We start from the raw sequence: 22,650 nt of genomic DNA on the forward strand, positions 1-22,650 counted from the left end.
AAACTGTAGGGTTAAAGAGCATTTGCTGTACACACAAGGGGATACTTAGTCACCTACTACCATCCGTGGGGAACAATTGATCATCTGCAGGGCTTCAGAGTACAGCTACTTGAGCAAAGATTTTTTTCCATCTATATTTACACTCAGCCAAGCTCACTTTAGCCCACCTACCATTTTCATACAGCATAGAACAACATGTAGAAACTAAACTTCAGTGTGTATCCATAAATGTGCTTCATTGTTAAATAGATTCACAAATTTCTGAAGTATTTGAACTAGTTAACCAGTGTGAGGTAAAACACCTAATTGTGTTTTGATTAATTTTAAAGCTTTTAAGATCTGAGGCTCTTATATTTTAGTTTGAATTTGAGTTTGATTCTTTATGAAGATTAATGAAAATGTTTTTAATTTTCAAGTTACATAATATTACCACAAAAAGTCATTTAAAATTGTACATTAAATGTTTTTTAGGCAAGAGGTTCTCTTTTGAACTGCTCAAACAATACCTTTACATTACCTGAACATAAAAATGCATCTAAATGTTATTATTTTAATAATTATGTTTTTTAAAGCTGCACAAAATACTTAAAACATGATTTTGGCTTATAAACTGCTATTAGCTTCATGAAGTAACATGATAGTGATAGCCCACAGTAGCTTGTAAGCTAACATTAGCATTTTAGCTAAAGTTAGCTTACACTGCTGTTTGTAAACCACATGGAATATGTAATTATAGATCAATATGCTAGTGCTACACACCTCATAACAGGCCCCTTTTAAATTTCTTCACAAATATTCTTGTTTATTTTTATTTTAATACTTTTTTGGATCACACTAGCTAAATTTCTGCTCTTTTAGAGTAGCGCTATTTCTCACTCAGGTCTGCTTATTCTGTGTGCCAGCTGTAAACAGACTCTTTGTCACTCAATAGATTTAACAGGTGGATGTGTGACGCATACTAACATGGACAGCTACAAGACTGGCTCTCCCTCAAACTAAGTGGCCGGCTCAGAGACAATGTCATCCCTGTCAAGACACACAAAGCTGTAGTTTTGGTCCAGCCAACGGTAACCGCACGGCTCGAGCGGTGGAGAAATAGAAAGTGTCATTAACCTTTTCAGTTGCTGAATGATGAAAAACCAAAGAAAATTAGACCCTTTCTTTTGTTACAGCTCATATATTTTGCTGTAGTCTATTCTGTCAAATTAGTTTCTACATTTTTTTCTTTTGAGAGAACAAGTTGTGTTTTTTTCCCCCTGTTTTTTGGATGGAATGGGATTTTCTGACAAATTAAACGTTGCAGTGTGCATGCCTGTTTTGTTGATAAAAAAAAGACAACAGCCACACTTTAGCAAAAGCTAACTGGCAAAACAGAAAAGGCGTGCAAGTTGCCAATAGCATTCAACTAATGCCCATTGGAGTTAGTTAATCCTGTTTGGTTTCTGTGTTTGCAGCGTGTACCAGGTGGTAGTGGAGGAGGAACGTCCACGCAGAGCACGGGGCACCGCGGAAATTTTACGCTGCTACCCAGTTCCCATTCACTTCCAGAACGCCACGCTGCTGAACTCTCAATATTACTTCACTGCTCAGTTCCCCGCCGCCGGCATCCACTCGCCCCAGCCCTTCACCGTGGGCGACAACAAGACCTACAACGGCTACTGGAACGCCCCGCTGATGCCTCAGAAGAGCTACAGTATCTACTACCAGGCCGTCAGCACAGCCAATGGGGTGGGTGTTAGCTGAATTCAGAGAAATACATAATTTTAATTTCAATTTTTATGTTTATTTTTGTTTTCATTGGATTTCTTGTGTATATATAGTAGATGGTCAATTTTGATTTTGGATTTTATATAAATGCATAGCCTTTGTATTATTTTGGGTCTTTTGTTTACATTTTTTCATATTGTTTAGATTTTTATATATATATATATATAAATCCATATGCTAGTGCTACACACCTCATAACAGGCCCCTTTTAAATTTCTTCACAAATATTCTTGTTTATTTTTATTTTAATACTTTTTTGGATCACACTAGCTAAATTTCTGCTCTTTTAGAGTAGCGCTATTTCTCACTCAGGTCTGCTTATTCTGTGTGCCAGCTGTATACTGTATATATACAGTATATATATACTGTATATATATATATATATATTACTGACAATTTGATTCATACAATACTTTCTTTCATTTTTAATCTCAAATCATGAAACAGTTAGACTACATTTACTGTAAACTTGAAGATTTTCTTGGCGAGGTGTACTTGCATTTAACCCTTCTATTGACCCTTTGCACGTGACGTCACGCTCTTCAAAACTCGGCCCGCTCCGCCATGACGGACGTCAAAATAACCCATGCGCTCCCGTAAAGCCTATCAAAAAACGCACATGTGGTGGCCTAATATCGCTTTAATTTAATTGATTTCGCAGTAGAAATGGTCAGAGGGTGCTGCGCGGTCGGTTGCACAAACAGATAAAGGTGAAAACCAGACTTGTCATTTTATTGGATAACTTTTGATGAGGAAAGATGCTGCGACGATGGATGGCAGCCGTTAGTCATAATGACTGTCAGCCCTCGGTGTAACCGCAGATTTGCAGCGAACAGCTTTTACAAGGTAAGAATATTAATGTTCATATACTTTATAAGTAAGTATGATTAGAAAAATATAAAATATTGCAATATGGCCAAGGTATGCGTTTAAGCATTAGTAACTACGGGAACAATGCCCCGCCATCATGTAGCCTAGCATGTATGGAGAAAACCTGGTTAGCGTTTCTTCTGTACGTTTTTAATGCTGCTCTTGTTTAAGGGGAGAAGCTGTTTGTGACACAGTGACATAAATCATGTGGTGCTATTTCAGGAAAAGTCGGTAATTTGATCAAGACGTCAGGAGGGAGGAAGTACGTGTCGGTTTCTAAGCTAGCAGTTTCAAACTTCTGTAAATACCGCCGACTATGAGCCCAACCAGGCGTGTTACGTTCACAGACAAATTAGCGTGACTCGAACAAGTAGAAACCATAAATAAACTGGCAAAAACAACTTGGGAAAACAACTTAAGTCACTGAGATCAACACTCCCGATCTTCATTTCCGACGTCCATTATGGCTCTTCGAATGATGAAGTGACGTAGTTGCAAAGGGTCAATAGACATGATAAATATAAAGTTGTAGCTGCTGGACAGTTGTGGTAATTAAATTTCCCACCAAATTTAAAATGGCGTGCTCAAAATAACAGGGCAATTTGTCTAAATATCAAATGATTTATCACCACTTGGTTCTAACAAATCATAGCAGAGCAACAGTTCAAACTGTGGACACTGAAATGGAAATGTCCATTTATATGATTTTTGGTTTCAGTTAAAAAGAAAATCAGAAACATAATCACTGCCTGTTTAGTTTTCTGCAATTTAATCAAATATACAATTAACTGTCTCAACTGAGTAACAACATAATCAGATTATCATAATTGAGAGAAAATCTAATTTGTTGTTCTTAATTTAATCAACTTCAGTTAGTGAAAATCAAACTGATGAGCACAATTTGAAAAAAATAAATCTAAGCTGCGAAAATAATTATTCTGTCGTTTAGTTTCTCAACAACTTCCTGTTTTTAAGCTACCTTTTATCGTCAAACCACTTATTTTCTTCTAAATAATATCAAAGTAGATATAAATAAAAGTAAAAGTCTGACTAAGATTTGAACTCCTTTGAACATACTGTTTTTAGCTAGTAGGAGCAGATTGTTGCAACTAGCTGTTTCATTCAAACTTCTCGTGTACAAACTGCAGTAACTGCACATGTAGCATCTTCCAGCAGGGTCAAGCTTGAAATGTAGCCCTGCATCTCATGGCATACCCCCTCACTCCATTACCGGTGTGCTATTTTCCTGCCTTTTTCTTTTGGAGCTTTGCTTCAAACCCCACACAAACTCTTAATAAACAGCGTTTGAGATCCGATCTGCAGCTAAGTGTGCAAGTTCGGGGATAACAGCGGGGCTGACTAATCCTCCAGGTCATAGCTGCTGTCGTCAAGTGGCACATGGAGGGGCCCTCCCCTGTGCAGGGCAGCTCACTCGGTTGTGACTTCAAGAGCCCTGCCGATTGTGTCCTGAATGAGAATCACCATAAACATCCTCCTTGAGCAACATGGCACGTCTTTAAAGAGGCAATACAAATGACACAAGGCAGCGCTGAATCAAATTAGCAAAGTTTGCTCTTGAGACTAAAGCACCAACAGATACAAGTCAGTTTGTGGTGTGATGTGGAGAAGGAGAGTCTGTGTTGACTTACAAGTCCAGTCTGAAGCTCACATACATTTATAGACGTTTATTTGACCTGTTGTTTTTTCAGGACTAGGTGGTTGCATACAAAATTGGTTGAATGCACACTTGGTCAAAATTATCTAAACAGGCTCTGAAATATACATTAACTCCTGTCAATATTTTTGTTGTTGCTCATCAACCACACAATCTTTATAGACATTACAAACATCTAGCATAATCCTACTGGACAAGTGACTGTCCTCGGCAAAATGGTAGTCTTCAGGTAAAATTTTCCTGTTTTGGACCTATAGCTTTTAAGTATAGTCTATACATTTTGCATTGAGTTCAGCTCTGGGTCATTCCTGGTTAATATCAACAAGCTTTATCCATTCCACAATACGTTTTATGTGTGTTTGGCAGCACTGTCTTGTTGAAGGAACAGATTGTGCCAATGTAAAATGAAAAGAAATGAGTTGTGATGCTTAACAATAACCTGGAAATCACCAAGGTTTGTGTCTGTCATGATCTTGATGCTGATGGAAAACCATTGTTTTCCCAAGTCAGCTGCTCAAAAGATGAGCCACACACCTTCTGGAGAGAGAGACTGAGAGGTCAGAGATGCTTTCGTTGATAAAAGCATGGTGGTGGTAGCATCATGCGGAGCCACCGATACAGGGGCATTGCACAAAGCTGCTTAAATTAAAGAATAGTACTTCCTCCAAATATATCAACTCCACTTCAAATCAAGAAATGGACAGCTCATCAAAAGGCTATTTAGCTTCTTGTTTTAAATGCTCATAAAAACACAGAAACCCAAAGAATTTCAATGAAATGTACCAATTTTGACGAGAAGAGAGGTCTGTCATGATGCAGTCTGAACAGTGCCAGAAGCTTGCTTGACAGAAAACATGTGGTTTATCTGCAACATTTAACCAACAATTAGCAGGTCTGCATATATCTATTGTAGTCTGTATGGGTAATTTTTGAATGTATGATTATATTTTGTTTTATCTTTCCACATTGGAAAAAAAAATGGTTCAGGCATGGTTGAATGGTTTAATTCAGGGAAAGAAACCTGCAACCTGCAATTCCCAAACCAGAAATGACTTTTTAGACCCTTCACAGTGACTCTTCATAACTTTGAACAAAAGCAATAAAGACCTGAGAAATATTTTTAAATACAAAGATGGAGAAGAAATAGTTCTTGTATTTTTTTTTAATACTATTTTTGCGCATAATTTCCATAACTGTGGCAATACAAGTCTTTTTTCGTCATTAGGCTTCAAACTACATTAATTTTGTTTTTCATAGATTTAGATCATTACATTCAATTAAACATTTGTGTTTTTGTAACAGTTTTACTTTTTCCTTTGTTCTAAAACCTGAAATTATATTTACATTTTTAATTCTTTGATCAAGCTATAGAAAACATGAGCAGTTCATGCAGTAGGTGTTCATAAACTTTGATAAGCTTGCTTTTTTCTAAGGGTAAAGTAAGGTTTTTCTGCTCTTGACCAATTCTATATATTAAAAATAAGGGCCAAGCGATTCTTTGAGTTATAAAGGTTGTTGACCTCTGGTTTAAATTAAATGGACATTCATGTTGATGGTGAATGGATAGAAACCTCTAAGTAGAACCGTTGCTCACAGCTCGGTGCCTATAAAGGAGACATTCTGACATTTATATATTCAATGTTTTGGTTCATAGCGGTCGCTTTCTTTTCTCAAGCATACGCTGCCAATAGAAGGTCCTTGGAGTCTTAATTAGCGTCTAATAACATAGACATGATTCCGTTCTGCCTCTTAGACAAACTAAGCACTTAAAGGAGGTATGCGCCACCTATAACTAGAATTTCTTTAGCCTTTAGCTCAAGTAAAAATCCAGTGCAACTTCTCATGACATTGCCTATAATAAAAGGACTATCTGACAGCTTAAAAGCAGCAGTAATGTTCCCAGAGATTGCATGAACGGTGATGTATTTTTGTCCTCGGTTTCTCGTCATTAAGCCTCTTATGGCCTCTAAATGCTACCTGCTCACCGGACAGCTTGGCAGGGACGAACGCGGGGCGACACAGCATTCTGATCCTTCGTGGCGCATTACTCATCGGATCCCCAATTCTGTCTGTCCCTTTTTTTCTGTTCACCAGACTCTTTCTGACAGCAGACTTCTCCACCAGCAGTGGAGGGCTTTTCTGTATTCATGTTTTCGAAGGCTGTTGTCAGAGCAGAAACTCCACAACCTGTTCTGAGAGTCTCCCTGATGTTTCATACTGGAGCCCTGCTTTGTGTCGGCGTTGCCTGTCACAGGGCTATGGTTTCTCCACACCGGCTGACCACCTTGAGCCGCGAGCCGCAGACAGATCACTGTTGGTTGACAAATCAGCAGCTCAGCACCTCTAATCTGTGCTGTGGGGCCTCTCGCTTAGCTGCATTTTGTGTCACAGTCATTGAGTTCAGCAGATGATAGGGGCCAGCAGGAGACTGGCCACGCTGTGTCTTTGTAACGATGGGTGCTGTGGACAGGTGTTGTTGCTGTCATATGTGTGGCTTTGTGTTTCTTTAATAACCTGTGTTCCTTTTATTCTTCCACTTTTCCTCTTTCTCTCTTTTATCTATATGGAAAGGAAACCAAAATTGACTGTGTCAGGGTGGCAACCAAAGGTAGGACCTGATAAGATTTTTTTTTGATTTTTTTTTTACTTGCATTTGGTTTTTGAGATTGTACAAAATAACACATTTACAGATTGTTATGTTTGTGTCTACAGTACTCAACAACTACACAGCAGTTTTGTCGCATGGATTTGGATCAGTGCACAGTTTCTAGCAAAGCATTTTCTCACACTGCAACAGCACAAAATTTTATAAAGTATTTTTTAAAGTATTTCTAATTTGTAGTGCAAATATCTACATACATTTGAAATTTGACAGGTTTTTGGCAACATATATAGGAGCTTATTTTAAGTCGATAATATTGATAAAAAAGTACTGGTTCCACTGGTAGGTTATTTTACTAGTAACTAGTAGTTACTAGTAGTAGCTGCTATATCTTGCTGAAAAGTTGGTTGTCTAGATCAAAAATACTTTGAAAGATTTTGTTTTTGCTGTGAAAAAAACAAAGCTTTGTGCATTTTATTGGGTTTTTATGTGATAGACCAACACAAAGTAGGGTATAGTTGTAAAGTGAAGGGAAAAGGATAGAGAAATTTAAATTTTTTTAACAAAAACAAATCGGAATAGGATGGCGTACATTTCTGAGTCAATGCTATGTAGGAAAAATCCAGTATGAAGCTCTAAGTCTTTTGGGGTATGCATTTTCTCACATTAGAAGACTGGAAGTTTTGTCAGTTCCCCTTTGCCAAATACCTTAAGCTTGGTCAGACTGAATGAAGAGCATCTCTGAACATCAATGTTTGAGGTTAGTCTGAAATTCTCAGTTGGATTTATGTTTGGACTTTGACTAGGACATTCTAACATATGAGTATGCTGCAATCTAAACCACTCCATTGTAGCTCTGGTAGCAGGTTTAGCATCATCATCATGAAAATAAAGAATGTGATAGGCCAGCAGAAGCACTTTATGCCAGTCATATTGATGGTATGATTCCCCTGGCAATTATTTTTATTGCCAATTTGATACACTTTAAAACTACAGCGACTGCAAATAAATAAATAAAAAGTATACTTTCACTTGTTAAGAGTTATGGAACAAATAAGCACAACTAAACAAGTTTAGAAGTATAAAATAACTTGACTTCCTACATCCTTCATGAACTCAAAATGTTGCCAAATGATTGAGACGTCTTTTTTTTCAAATGACTTTTCACTTTTTTTAAAACACAAAACCTGCAGTTCAGTCATCACAGCTTGGGGATATTGTTGATCCTTGACATGTCGCTGTTTTTCTTGGATTTCATGTTGCTGTTTGTTTGCTAATTTTCCCCAACTCCTCTCAGGCCTTCACAGAACAGCCATGTTTATTCCAAGAATAAGTTGCACACTGTTTGACTATAATAACCAACTAAGTGATTTCTGAAGGCAGTTGGTCAAACTGGACTTTATTTCAGGGTATAAAGTAAATGTTATCAGAATACAACAGCATTCAGATTTTGTTTATTCGTTATTTAATTCTGAAGGCCATCCATCACTTTTGTTCCACAATTATCTACAGCCTTTACTGGTCTATCATATAGAAACCCATTACATTTGCTGTTTGCTATAATCTGAAAAGCCCCAATGGGTATGAATACTTTTGTGAGACACTGTATTGATTGAGAACATGTGTTTTTCTGTGATTTGGAGGCAGCCAGTGTGCCCGGCGAGGTCTGTAGGTACTTAACTATGCTGGGTGAATGTCCTGCTCCTCGCATTAAGGGTGATGAAGTCTAAGCACCATTGATCTGGGAGCAAAATTGATAAGGCCAGAGGGAGTCATAGTCACAATCCTTTCTGGGTTGTGGGAGGTTCTGCCACACGGTCCGACAGTCTCATATATTGTGTTGTCTGCATTCAGTTGCACTATAGATTTATTGCAGAAGGCCCAAATGACCACCTCTACATGGGTCAATAGGCTGAGTTCAGTTCCACATACAAGTGTAAGGATCGTAGGGAGCCATGCATGACCTGAAGGAAAACGTTTTAGTATTCCAGATCTTTCTCACAAGGATATACGGAGGCGGATAAATTTGTTTGCACCCCTTAAGAATGCGTACATTTGTCCTCTACAGCAGTAGCATAAATTTATACTGAAAATTTGAATACGCCAACCTTTAATTTCAGCACATTTTATTTGGTGATGTAAGATGTTTGTCTTACATGTGCCACAATTTGTATCTCACAATTCATTTTAAATGTATGTGACTGAAGCATCTTTCAAATTGTGTACTTTATTTTTCAGTTAATCAGAGGTTTTTATTTACAAATTCATAATTTTTAGTTTCCTGGGGTATAAATACGGGGTGGATTTTATCATAAACAAAATTTTAAACGGTGCCTCAGACTCTCTGTTAAGTATAGTTGAGGATCTATGATGTTGTGGTTTTGTTACTATTCCAAAGGCATTGGCAAACGTCTTTAAGCTCTATGAATTAATTTAAATACTGATTTTACTTTAACATCAAAATCACATGGCTTGTCAGTAAACTGAAAATTGGTCATGTTTGAGTCTTTCAATGGGATAAAGATTTAAAATTTGTCCATAACAACAAAGAAGTTGTTCCAGATGAACGAAAACTTTTTCTCAAGGCCTTGTCAGTCCCAGACCAAAATCCTGTTGAAAACCTGTGAGGTGAGCTAAAGAGAATCAAGAAGTGGTCAAACTTTTCTGTAATCCATCAGGATGATGGATTACAGAAAAGTACTTTTACGAGCACTAATAATAAACTACAGCCACCAAACCAGTGCCTCAAATTACAGACTTGATTTTTCAGTATGAGATTCTGCTTCTGCAGTAAAAGCTAAATTTCTTTCTACTTGTCTTAGCTAGAACTGCCAACCGATTTTTTTTTTATTTTCCATATTTGATGAAACAAACGTGAATTGTTTTGTTTGTGTTTCTCTGACTCTGTGTTGCATGGTGATGCTTCCAGCTTCAGTGTGGCCTCTCTCTTTCTCTTTTATCTCTGTCCTGCATGCCATCCTGGATTCACTGACTTTACTCAGCTGCGATACTCGTGACTCAGCTAACCACCCCCTACATCCGCATCGCCCCAGCGGCCGGGGACAACCAGCTAACAGGTCAGGCCCAAAGACACTCACACACATATGTGATCGCACTCACAGCTCCCTCAACAGGAGAGAAACAAAACAAATGCATGTGTGCAATTTTTGATTATTCTCTTGTAATTTGCATCAGAGCATTATGATTAACTCAAAGGGATTCAAATATTTTTTTTTCTACATTCATCTCCTCTGTTTTAGTGGACATGAAAAGCCTGCATGAGGAGCGATTGTTGTTTTGATTACTCACCGAAGAAGATTTCAGACAGGAGTTAATCCTGCTTCATGAATATTTCTCATTATTTTTAGGCAGATTAGGTGAGTGTTGGTTGTTAGTTGTGGCAACTTCAAGCATACAAAATTATGCTAAAGAGTAACTATTCAAAATCTGCACAGTTCCTCCTTGCTGAGCAGAGATCCTGGATCTCTGCAGCTAAATCATAGGAATAGTGGATGAACCTTCAGCTTTTTCGAAGCTCAGACAGGGATTTGACGCTGACAGCATTTCTGTGAGATTAGTGTGAAACAATGTTTGGGGACAAAATCACCTCCATCACTCCTGGCATGATGTCTTTCACAGTCTGGCAATCCTTCACCGTTTTGCATAAAATTATATCTATTTTTCAAATAAATCTTGCTGATAACGGCACAACAGAGCTGAAACAATATGTCAAATTTATCCCAGGATGGATATCTACTCTTTTTTTAAGAGGGGAAGAAAATGGGAATCTCACCTGAAGATTTGGTTGACATGACCATTTATTTTTCTAAATTTACGACCGGTGACAAGGAATAATGGTGTTTCTCAGGTGGACGGTTGGGATTCTTCTATTTTTTTCTTTTTCAAGCACTTCTTATCATTTCCCAAGAAACGAATGCTGTTAAAAAAGCTGCTTTTTAAAAGAACTCAGCTCTTCTTGTGCGTCTTATATGGGCTATCTCCTCCCAGGCTGATATTTAGTGTTTTGGTTCTTTTTTTAGCATTTTTATCTTCTTGGGTATTATCTTTCCTGCCCTGCATTGTGCATTTTTCCTCAGCCTAAGAACTATTTGCCCCAAATGTGATTAATCAAGGGTAAAGTAGGTACACACTTATCTCTAGTGGTGCAGCTTTGTCCACAGATTCCTGATTGTCCACAAAGGACAGAGCTAAAGGTGGAGTCTTTGGGACAGTTGGAAGTTACTTTTAGTTTTTGCTTTGTTTTACTTATTTGTGTGTATTTATGGTTCCTAAATTTTACTCAGTGCAGCTGACTGTGCACAAACTCTATGGAGAGGAGGTCTCAGCTCTGCATTGCTGCCTTGTACTAGTAAAACTTCATTGCTGTTAGGTGTGTGAGGAAAAAATAATCCTTAGCTGGATAAAAATCTTTAAAAAATTCAGGCCACAAAAGCAGTTAAAAATAAGTCAAAGGAGAACAAAACTAAACTCAGAAGGCAGTAAAAAAAAAACTCAAGATGTAGAACAGAATTAGTTGCAATAAGGGATTTTATTCACAACAATAGGCAAAAAGCTCGAGGTTCCCTGGGAGAAATTGAACTTGTTTTGTGTAGATATCCTTCTTTTCACTCTTTCTGTCATGTTTTAAAGACTTCCTGGAAAGGTAAACCAATAATATTGCATTTCCAGTCCTGGAATAGATATGGACTAAGCAACGGCCTTCCCAATACATGAATTTTATTGTACAATGTGGAAACTGCTGGGAAGTTGGCCCTGTTTCCTAAATAACCCAGTTAGTGATCAGGGGTGCACTGATAAATCATCCCTGGTTTGGTTAATTTTTGAAGACAGTCGATCGGCTGATAGTTAATTGGCTACTCATGTTTCTTAAAGATCTTGATTGGTGATTGGCTACAACATTGCAATCGGGTCACTATTACTAGTGATTATTTGTCCTCTTGGGGATTCTTTGTCCCCAAGCATTGCAATTTTAGCCCAGTATGATAAGGCGGTGCACAGCTTAACATTCAATTACACTACAACATTGCAACTGATACTTTAGCCTACATAATTAGATCTCCATCCAAGAAAGGCAGGATCAGATTTTTTTGGACATGTTAAACAACTCCATTGTCTAAGTAAAAAAATAAATGACAGTAATGACATTTGTTAGTCTCGTGCAATGCAGTGCAGACTTTCTGTCTGCTCTGATAAAGATTCAGACATCATAGCATGAGTGGCTAACACAGCAACTGTTCTATTTTCTGGTTAATTTGGCTTATAAAGACCTGACTACAAGACTTTTTTTTTTTCTACACCCTACCTCTTGATATACAATTTTAGAAAATGGCAGGAAAGGACAAAGTGTGACAGCACTTAAAACAAGATTTAATTGATATTTATGCTCTTAATTTGTCTCCAGTGAGTGTCTCCTAACACATTGTGATGTTTTTCAGGAGCAGCCACTCACAAACCTGACGCGGTTGAGCCGGAGAAGCAAACAGACCACACTGTAAAGATTGCAGGCGTCATCGCTGGTATCCTCCTCTTCGTCATCATCTTCTTAGGCGTGGTGCTCCTCATGAAGAAAAGGTAAGCTGTTTTTCATTTTGTCCTCCTTACTCATTTAAATACAATTTCAAATTTGTGTGGATGAGGTTAAACTCACTTGCAATGTGCAACAAAGTAAGGGTTTTCTTTTTTTTAGTATTTCCAATGTTTCTTCCTCAGAATGGTAGCATTATCAGTGGCGTCATAAAAAATTAATTTGATAATGTTGATACGGCCCATTTGCGCTGTTTACATCCACGGGATACAAGTGTGGCATGAAAAATTAATCCGTTTCTATGGCGCCTTCAAACAAATGTGCACCACTTCATTGATACTGGAGTGGGAATAGAGGGGGAGAAATGTTTTTCGAACGTTGTGGTGTGGAGAGGAGGCGTAGAGGAGATAAGAAAGAAAATAAGATGAGAGGCTCAAAGGAAAAAGATTCTGGCTGCATAGCTGAAGGCAAAGTTTACATTAGCTCTTGGACCCCATACTCTAGAGATACCCACTGCACAAATCCCACTAATCAGGGGAACTAATGCTCAGCAAATATCAGCCCCCTTTTGTCCAAAGTAAAGGTTTGAAATAACACTACCAGTTTTTGTAGATATTTCCTCCATGGATATGAGTTACTTTTCTGCAGTATCTTTCTGAAGTTTAGCATGGTTTGGGTGTAAGCTGCTTTTTCAATTGGATATTTTTTAGTTGAAAGTGTCTTAAAGTATTCATTTTCCTTGAATTGTTTTCACATTTTGTCATGTTACATCTCCAAATATTGTTGTATGTTTATGTGGTAGACCAATGCAAATTAGTACACAACTTTGAAGTGAAAGGAAAATTAAGGATTGTGTATGAAATCTGAAAGATGTGATGCACTACTTTGAAATAGAAATAAAGTCTACTAGAAGCAGACAAGTCAGAGATAAAATTGTGGAAAAGTGTATTAAATTGTTAGCTTAAAATGGAAAAAAGTATACCAAACCAAAACATGTCAAGAATATGTTGAAGTTTATGGTTGTAATGTGACAAAATGTGAAAATGTTTAAGAATTAATAAACGTAAACGCCCTGTTGTACAGTAGATTGGGGAAACGTAGATGGCTGGGAAGGCAGATCTGTGTCATTTACTGCAATATCAGCACCATGTTCACCATGTTTACTCCTGCTTGTAATATAGGTTCCATTTCCCACAGCATGGCCCTGTTTGTGTAGCTCAGCAATCAGTGGGTGGGTGTGAAAATCAGCACCAAGTAATGGAATTGTTTTCAATTAGTCTTAATCAAACCGGAGATGGAGGAGACTCCGTTGGTTGAATTTTGTCTAATTTACCGTCACCAACCAGGGAATCAGAGTTGTGTTTAGACATTCGAGTCACTCATTAGGTTCCAACCTCAGAGGTCAGATATGGTAATTCTCTTTATAAGTGTATAAAATGACATGTTGATTAAAAAAAGGGATTAGTTTCACTTCAGTTAAACTTCTCTGAACTTTACTTAGACTTCCCTTACTGAACAAGACATGACTCCAAGCAATCACCTTTGCCCTCACTATCACTGGTTTACCTTCACGTGTGCCACCATATCTGATTTTGTTCATTTCTACTCTTTTTTCAAACATTAATATATTTTTACTTTTTCTTTCCTTTTCATTCCATCCCCTCCCCACCTCCTCCACCACTGCTTAAATCCTACCACCACCCCTCTCGGCAGAAGAACCTATCACTCCTACACTTACTACCTGTAAGTAACCACTTTGTGTAATGTTAGTGCCATGCTTCTCACCCACACGCTGTTTCCCTCATGCATGCAAAGAGCCATGTCATCCACCTCCTGCCCAGAGCTATTACAGAGGCCCAGCTGTAATCTCTGCTGGAAGGATGGGATACGCCACTCCAATGCATCTCCACGCTATGAGCACATCATACTGTATGTCACATTGGCACGATTTCTGACGAAAAGCAGACAGGCGCCGCTACGCCCCCGCAATTACAAACCTGACACTGGAATGCTGCTGACATAATTTCTGTTGCACTTTACTTTGTTTAAGAAGGGATGAAGCTCAACTTGCTGCCTTAATGATTGTCCAACTGCCAAACTTATCTTATGAAACGAGGATGGGAAAAAAAAAAAAATCAATGCAGCTACTGATGCATTTTTACTGAGTGTGAATTTTTCATTCGCCTCCAGTGGTTTCATCTCCGTTGACTTGTCAAAACTGCAGTTTTTGAGGTGCCCATCACAGCACTTTTATGCTTCAGTTCTGTGCAGGACTTCAGTAAGTTTGTCCGAATATTTTTCCAACCTACTAAGATTGGATAAATAAGTCTGTGTGGAGCTAACCACATTTATTACCCCAGAAACTTAAGGATGAGCAAATATGTTGGCCATATTGATTAAACTCAATCTGCATGCGATCATTTTTGAATTTTTCTTTACCCCCAACATCCTTTTTTGCTTATGTTCAACGCATGTTTTTTGGCATTCGATGCACATCCATGCCATTGACTCTCTATGATGATAGTGGAGTTGTGTCTTTAGCTGGCAGGATGTGATCACAGATTAGCTGCTTTTCTATTTCCATGCCTCTAACATCATGAAACAATAGCCCCAACCAATCTTGCTGCTTCCGAAAAATACAGATGATTTGACATCACACCATTTAATGGTAAAGAAGCTTATTCTGCGGCTCTGCCTTCCCTGCCGTAGCTCGTCGGCTCCCCTCTGCACGGCCTTTGTGATGGATGCCGACTAATCTGTCTTGAGATGGGCTGTGATCAGAGAAAAGAATGGAGGCTGACTCACATCAAAGAACATCTCAGAATACACCTGGAGATAATACTACTCTGAATACTCGGCGTGTCACTCATGTTAGATCACAGCTGTCTTGAACACAAAGCCCCGATGACTTAGCGGAGTGGCGTCTTCAAAGCCACGAGCTAGCACAATGGCCATAACTGTGCAGGGAGAGATTGTTTGGCTGTCAAATAGTCAAAAAAGGAAGCACAGCATTGTTTGCTGTTTTATTATTGGATACATTTATTGAGGAGAGCATAGGTTTATGGTTTTAAGGGGAAAAACAAATGCCACTTAGCGTGAAAAGAGGAATAAGAGGGGTCAGGACTCTTTAGGCTACTGGTATAACATTGTGTTGTTCTGTTAGTTTAGGAAAACATCTGCTGAAATTGAAGCATTTCTGGTTACAGTGTGGGATTTTCTCGCTCCTTCAAGATCTTTTTCAGCATCTCCCCAGAATTTTACTTGACACATGACAGTTGAATGATGTAATAAAATTCACACAAAATGTTAAAATCTACAGCTCTGAAAAAAGACCCCTTAAAATGATCAGTTTGTCTGATTTTACTATTTATAGGTTTATGTTGGAGTAAAATTAACATTATTCTTTTATTCTATGAACTACTGACAACATGTCTCTGAAATTCAAAGCACAAAATTTTGTATTGGTTTGCAGAAATTGAGAAATGGTCAAAACAACAAAAAAGATGCAGTGCTTTCAAACCTCAAATAATGCAAAGAAAACAAGTTCATATTCATTTACAGTAGAAACAACAATACTAATGTTTTAACTCAGGAAGAGTTCAGGAATCAATATTTGATGGAAGAACTATGAAGTTTCCAATGGGACTCAGTTCAGTGGGATCTTATTTTTTTCTAGAGCTGTATATGTGGAATGTGCTCAACAAAGCAACATTTGTTTGCAACATTGCTCTATTTTAATTATGATGTGAAGACTTAAGCAAAGACATAGGGCAAATGTTGCTGCGGTTTTCAAGAGAGTTTATTCGATAGAATATAAATCTTCATTCACAACAGGCTCATGTTGCTCAGGTAGAAGCTGCAGTCAGCTCTCTAACACTTACAACCCACTAACTCGATTTAAAACAGCATTACTTTAATAAGTGTAGTGGTTGGTGCTTCTTTGTCAATCAATCAGCTTAACATTGTTTCGCAGAGCACTTTATTCCCATAAGTGTTACATGAAGTGCTTTACAGAGGGTAATCTCTTGTGGCAAATCTTATAAAACTGCTTACAATGTTAACACAGCCATGTTGCTTGTTCATGCATGTTCTACAAAAAACAGGGAGTGTAGTGGAAACACTTTGCTAACATTAAAGGTTCAGGCTGTGAATCAAACGGTAGAATAAGCTCAGTTAATTATTCAAAGTAGTTTAAAAAGTTTATCTAAAGAAACCCAGCTGATTGCATCAGATAGTGCATTGAATATTTTACTGTGTGAAATTTATCTGACATTTTTGACTGACTTTTCTTGGGTTAACTTCCAAAAAATATTATTTGGTATTTTAGAAAAATGTAGACAAGTAGACATGTGAAAACGTACTTTATACTACATATACAAGTATGTTGTTTGTAGTAAAATATCACAATTCCAAACAATTTCCATTTAAGTGAGCTAAATATTTTGGGTCTACTTTGTGTGTTTCAGACCTTGGCATAATAGTTTTGCCTCTACCAACTTGTGCTTGTATCAAGTGTTTTCAAAATGTTTATACAGATTGCTTTGGAAAGCAAGTTATGACAAAATAAATCCTTGAGTTTTGTAAAGCTACAATCCTTCTTTTGCAACCATCTCCTTCAGCTTTGTCTTTTTTGTGCTGATATTGTGAAATCCAACAATCAAAAGCATTTAAAATTGGAAAATACAGTGGTGAACTGATCAGCAACAAGAAATTTAAAGGCCATTGCAAATTTATTTACGTCTTTCAAGATCTGAATATGTTAAAATGATTGACAGAAGAACTACAACATAAAAAGCTGTTTTATTGCATTCATGTGGATCAAAAAAATGCAAATAGTTAAGTCCAGATACACAAATACGACAACATTAATGCCTAACAATGTATACAATAAATATTGCATGCAAGTTTTCGTTCAATCAGCCAGTCAAATTTAGCAAACATGTTACACAAACCCAAAGTTTGTGTTGCTTTATTAATTGCAGACCATCTTTTGCACTTTCTCCTGAGTCTCTTCCTCAGCTCTGATGGGAACTGTGTTGCCAGTCATAAACTGACAACACGTGTATGATTGATGAAACCCATTAATGTTCCGACGCATTCATCAAAGTCGTTTAAAGCCACGAGAACATCCTACGGACGGCCAAAAAATATGCACTTTGGGTTTACCGCCAGAGGTGACTGTGAGGGCCCGCGCCCATCACAACATCAGTCAGAGCGCTCATTAGGAATGCGGTTACATGTTCGATCAAATATATGACTGCCTTTTAATCAGGTGGCTGCACCGGCTGCTTTGCATGCTGCTGCTTGGGGACAAGAAAGATCAATTGGCACAGGGCAGAAGTTGTGATTGGGTCTTTATCCCCATGAGAACTGGATTCATCCATCAAGTAGCAGTGAAGTTCAGTTAAAACACACTTAGTGTGCCACTCTCTCAATCGGCTGTCTGTATTTTCTTGTTGTTCCTAAACTTTAGGTATGTGATGTGGTTATAGAGTCCTTAGATGTGCCATTGAATGCATGTTTGTTTGCCCTTTAAGATACATAATATGTAAATATTATGTAGAGATGTAATAACTACAACTGAAGAAAAGCGTTACTAAAAGGGTAAATGAATAACGAACATTTTAAATTTCTCATGAAATAATTTTACTTGACCGGCCACTCCAAGAAAAGTTCACCATATGTTTTCTGTTTGTGGATAATGGCTGTTACTCTGGTTAAATAGAGCCACAAAGTATTAGACATTCTGACTCATAAACTTATTATTGCACTGAAAGTTAAGTAATTTCTACTGGAAACAGAGACCATGTTTTTGCTGTTTAAAGTTGACTTCTGCCTATTTGCGGTTTAGTATTTACAGATTCATATACTGACTCTGGAATGTAACTCCAAATTCTGCCTTTTCATACGGCATATCTCATATATTTTCAAGAAAATTCAGGTTGGGAAGCTGAAATACAGACACAGAGCTACCGCTCTTGCTGTTAACTGACATTTGCAAACCAGCCAATGCAGGAGAGCCATTCATTTTCCTTGTTGCTGATTGGCTGTACCCCCAAAAGCAGAGATAAGGAAGACTGTAAATACTAACTTCTGCAGTAGTGCTAACACAATTTATACTGTCTATATTAATGCATATTAAAATATGTTTGGTGTTTTAACTATTAAAATAGGCAGTTATAGTCTGTTTTTAGAGGGGGTGTCTAGTATTCACTGCTTTTAGTTACTTTTGGGCAGTTTTGGTCCCTAAGCCCTGTGAATATCAAGGGTGTACTGTATCAACTTATTTAAAACATGTTATTTGAAATAAATTGTCAGTTTATAGATACCAGGTACTGACAACTTTTTGAAAATGAAATAATGTGTGTAAATACTAAAAAAAAAATATGCCTTCCTCTACCTAAAGTAAGGCTTTATGTAGAAATTTAAGAGCCTGCAATTTCACCTACATATAACTCATTATTCCGACATTATTACCATCTTTCCATATGTCAGTTTTAATAATCACTCCCACTGCACTAGGTGACAGAAGAGGGTTGTACTAAATGTAGCAATGTTTAAGACAAAGTGCTTGAGGCAAACACCTTCATTAAACTTTACAAGTTGAACATGTGGCGAGAATTGTATTAATTGGTACAAGCCTCGAAGAGTTTTGAACCTACAAGCTCTGCATCTTGATGAGGTAGAAGAAAAAAGAAAACACCTCGAGCAGGCCAAGAGGGTGCTGTGTGAGAATTGATCTGGTTTTTTTTTAAAAAACAGCATTATCAAACATAAGCAGTACTATATTGTTGAGGGAGGCTGACCTACGGGGAGTGCTGCTTTTACAATGCAGTGAAAATATATTTGCCCTTTTTACAGATGTTTTTCTTATCAGTACTTGCTTTTTTGTTGGATTTCATTATTTTTGTCTTTGGGGAATTGACTTTATTCAGCGCATAATAGGATTTTCCGGCTTAAGCAGCCCATTTAGGGTCATGCTAGAGCATCTTAATCAGATTTAATTTCAGACTTTGACTGGACCACTCCAAATCCGTCTGCTTCAAAACTCAGTTGCACTTGAGCTTTGAATTGCAAAGGGAAGCTCCGACATTCTCCTTATGGATTTTCTGTTTGAGACCAAAATTCATGGGTCCATCAATTATGGCTAGATGTCCAGGCCCGGAAGCAGTGAAGCAGGCCAGAACCATCAAACTATCAACACCAATGCTCTGCTAGTTTTACACAAAGACAGACACCTTCTAGAAAAGTTCCACTTTTATTTCAGCTGTCCACAAAATATTTTTTGGACCATGATGTTTTCTACAATCTACTCAATGTGAGGCCAGCATCATGTTTTATCTTGAAATTCTACTATGGATGCTATTTTTTCCCAGTTTCTTATCAATGAATCATAAACACTGGCTTTAACTAAGCCAGTGAGGAGTCTTGTGAAAAACTCTTATAGAAATTTGGTAGAAATTTAAAAAACACATAAATAAAATGCTTACATGTGTAAAGTATGTGTAAAAATTTTTTTGTTGTTGCTATGCTTGATTTTTCGTTCATATATTTCACTGATCTTGTGGGGTTTACTTGCTTTAGCTCTGCATAGCTCCACATGATATGACGCTTCAAGTGTCATGTCCCTTTAAGACATGACACTTGACACAACCTGGCTCTGCAACAGAGCCAGGTTGCAGTGGTAAAAATATGAACTACTTTCTGCTGTAACTGCAGTTCATTTAACTATTTGCAAGAAAAACTCATGTGACTTGTCCATCATACTTGATGGGCCTTTTGATCTCGAAATGACGCCAGAGCCGTCATCGTCTCAAAGTGCCGTTAGCTAGCACCTCTTGGCAGACCTCACTGTGGAAGAGAAGCATCTTGAGATCCAGCCCAGTAGGAGACAAATTTTAAATAGTCATAGTCATTTTTATTTAATTTTGATTGGCCCAGAATTATCACTCACTGTAGCTTTAGGTACACAAAAAATATATATGCATACATTTATGGTCTTTGGCATGGGCTTGTTCAAGTTGGCTAAATGTGCGCAATTATTTTTTTTTCTGGCTTATTTTTTTCCTCGTGTCGCACCCAGGAGGGAAGGCGTACTCCATACTTTGAAAATCTCAGCTTTAAATAATCTTCTGTTTTTATTTTACTGTTTTTATTACCTCCTAAATGAGTTGTTCATGCAGTCTTGGAGTAATTTTGGTAGCCAGCCTATCATGGAAAGGTTCACCACCATTTCACCTCTTCTTGATTTATGGATAATTACTGTCAATGTAAATCTCTGGAGTCCCAAAGTCTTTGAAATGGCTTTCTAGGCAGATGAATGTCAAAACCTCTGATTTGTTGTTCAGGGTTGGTTTTTTGGGGGGGCGGGGGAATCCGTTAACCTACTTCATACTGTCAGATTGATTCTATTGGAATGATTTAGGGAACTCAGCTTTACAATAAAAGGTGATTAATGAACATTAATTTATGACTTGAAGTGAGGATGTCTTATTCAGGTACAGAGCCAGGTTGTTGTTTTGAAAACCACATTTGGAATTTACTCTGGATGATCTGAAACATTAAAGTGTGACGATAAAGTGAAAAATGTACCCAACACTCATATTGTTAGGTACTTTTTAAATGGACAACATTTACGTTTATGAGGCATTCGGTGAAAATGACCATTTCTCTGTTAAAATGGCTTCAAAGTATCCAGGAAAACAGGAGAAGTAATTACATGGCATAGTTTAAACATGGTTGGAGGGAGGTTTGAAATAAAGCTCAGTACACACCCACTGAAATCCCCCCACTGAGTTAATCAAAGATGCTTCTGTTGCTCCTCCCTGCTGGACGTCAGTCAAATAAAAAAAACGTGCACGTCTGATGTTTATCCGGATCGTTTAATGAAGCCTTCTTTGTTACAATGTCACAAGGTTTAGGCCATTCTGACGCTGAAATGAGCCCCACCATGCTGAGGTTAATGTTTTGAAGCTCCTCTGTTAGAAGTTGCAGCCGTGTTAAACTCCAAATGAACAGACATCCTGGCATTCTGACAGAAAATTTGCTTGCGTTTTTATTTTTTTTAGTGAACTAATCGAGGTATGAGTCCAGTTTGCTTAGATATGCCATGCCTGTCTTGAACTGAACTGCACACATCTTCTAATGAGGATTGCCTAGTAATAGTTACCTGAAGTGTTGGCTCACTCTTTACTTCCTCAAACATTTCTGCTGTCTCATTTTCCAAATAAAAATGCTCATCATTCAATAGGAAAATATCTTGTTTTATTGTTCAGCAGTTGCTACTTTAAATTTCTTGTTAAGATCTCTTTGCAATAACCAACCGGAGATATTATAAATGGGCACATTTATCAACTTAAACAAACAATCCACCGTAAACGTCCTCTCACTCTCTCTCTTTACATATCAGACTCAGTATTATAGTCTTCTATCGTTAATTTTTCTTCCCTTCCACAAATGAGGAAAGAATAGCATGCCAATTAATCTTCATCTAACACCCACAGTGCCTTGCAAACATCCTAGTATTACTGGCGCTTTCCTCATTTTTGGCACTGGTGCCTGTGCAGCCTCATTTATCTTCAGTGTTCTCGCTTCAACTGTCACACAGGCCAGGAAAAGAGGAAATCCAAGTCTTTGTGAGAATAAGAACAGTGATACAGTTTTAAAACCAGCCTCACAATAGTTCTTAATAGTCTCCTCCATGAGTGCACACAGTGCTGAATCAGTCTCAATATCGCCTGGGGTACATGGAGCTAACCTCTCCCCTCCTCACTCCTTACTACATTATGGAGATATAATGGAAAAAAGAGCGACAAGATTGCCATTTTGTTCCTGGCTCTAATTGCAGATTAAAGACAAAAAGTGAGTCCAGCTTGGGAAAATGTAACTACTTTGTCACTCGGCTTTCTGAAGAATGGATCCGCTATTAGCTTCACGTCGTGGCCTTCAGAGCAAATGGCTGTTTGAAGGCAGCGGGAGTCTGTTGCCATATGGCATGAGACAGTGACAAAATTGAATAAACAGAGGAGATTTGCGAAAACAAAGCAGCAGGAGAGCATCATTAGACAGCAGTTGTTCGCCAGAGAGGCTTCAATTCAGATAGGGAAAGGGGGTCACGCAGAGAGTAACAAAGTGCGAGAATCAGTGTGAGGGTTGCCATAGTTAATTTTTACACCGCTCGCTCCCTTCCAG

The 22,650-nt window shown here is 37.9% G+C and overlaps 1 protein-coding gene across 11 annotated transcripts in view; it reads left to right on the forward strand.

Moving 5' to 3' along the window:
* Positions 1-22,650, forward strand: part of LOC114146801 (protein tyrosine phosphatase receptor type M) — a 200,292-nt gene that overhangs the window by 117,802 nt on the left and 59,840 nt on the right. For 7 of the 11 annotated variants that reach the window (XM_028021174.1, XM_028021173.1, XM_028021175.1 and 4 more), the window contains exons 12-16: positions 1,455-1,728; positions 6,884-6,920; positions 9,917-9,991; positions 12,371-12,506; positions 14,173-14,202. In XM_028021174.1, the coding sequence (XP_027876975.1) occupies positions 1,455-1,728; positions 6,884-6,920; positions 9,917-9,991; positions 12,371-12,506; positions 14,173-14,202 (552 nt within the window). The remainder of the gene's footprint in view (positions 1-1,454; positions 1,729-6,883; positions 6,921-9,916; positions 9,992-12,370; positions 12,507-14,172; positions 14,203-22,650) is intronic. The other 4 variants (XM_028021179.1, XM_028021183.1, XM_028021184.1 and 1 more) reach the window with 1 other exon arrangement.

This window comes from Xiphophorus couchianus, chromosome 6, assembly GCF_001444195.1.
Source record: "Xiphophorus couchianus chromosome 6, X_couchianus-1.0, whole genome shotgun sequence".
In the NCBI taxonomy this organism is placed as follows: domain Eukaryota; kingdom Metazoa; phylum Chordata; class Actinopteri; order Cyprinodontiformes; family Poeciliidae; genus Xiphophorus; species Xiphophorus couchianus.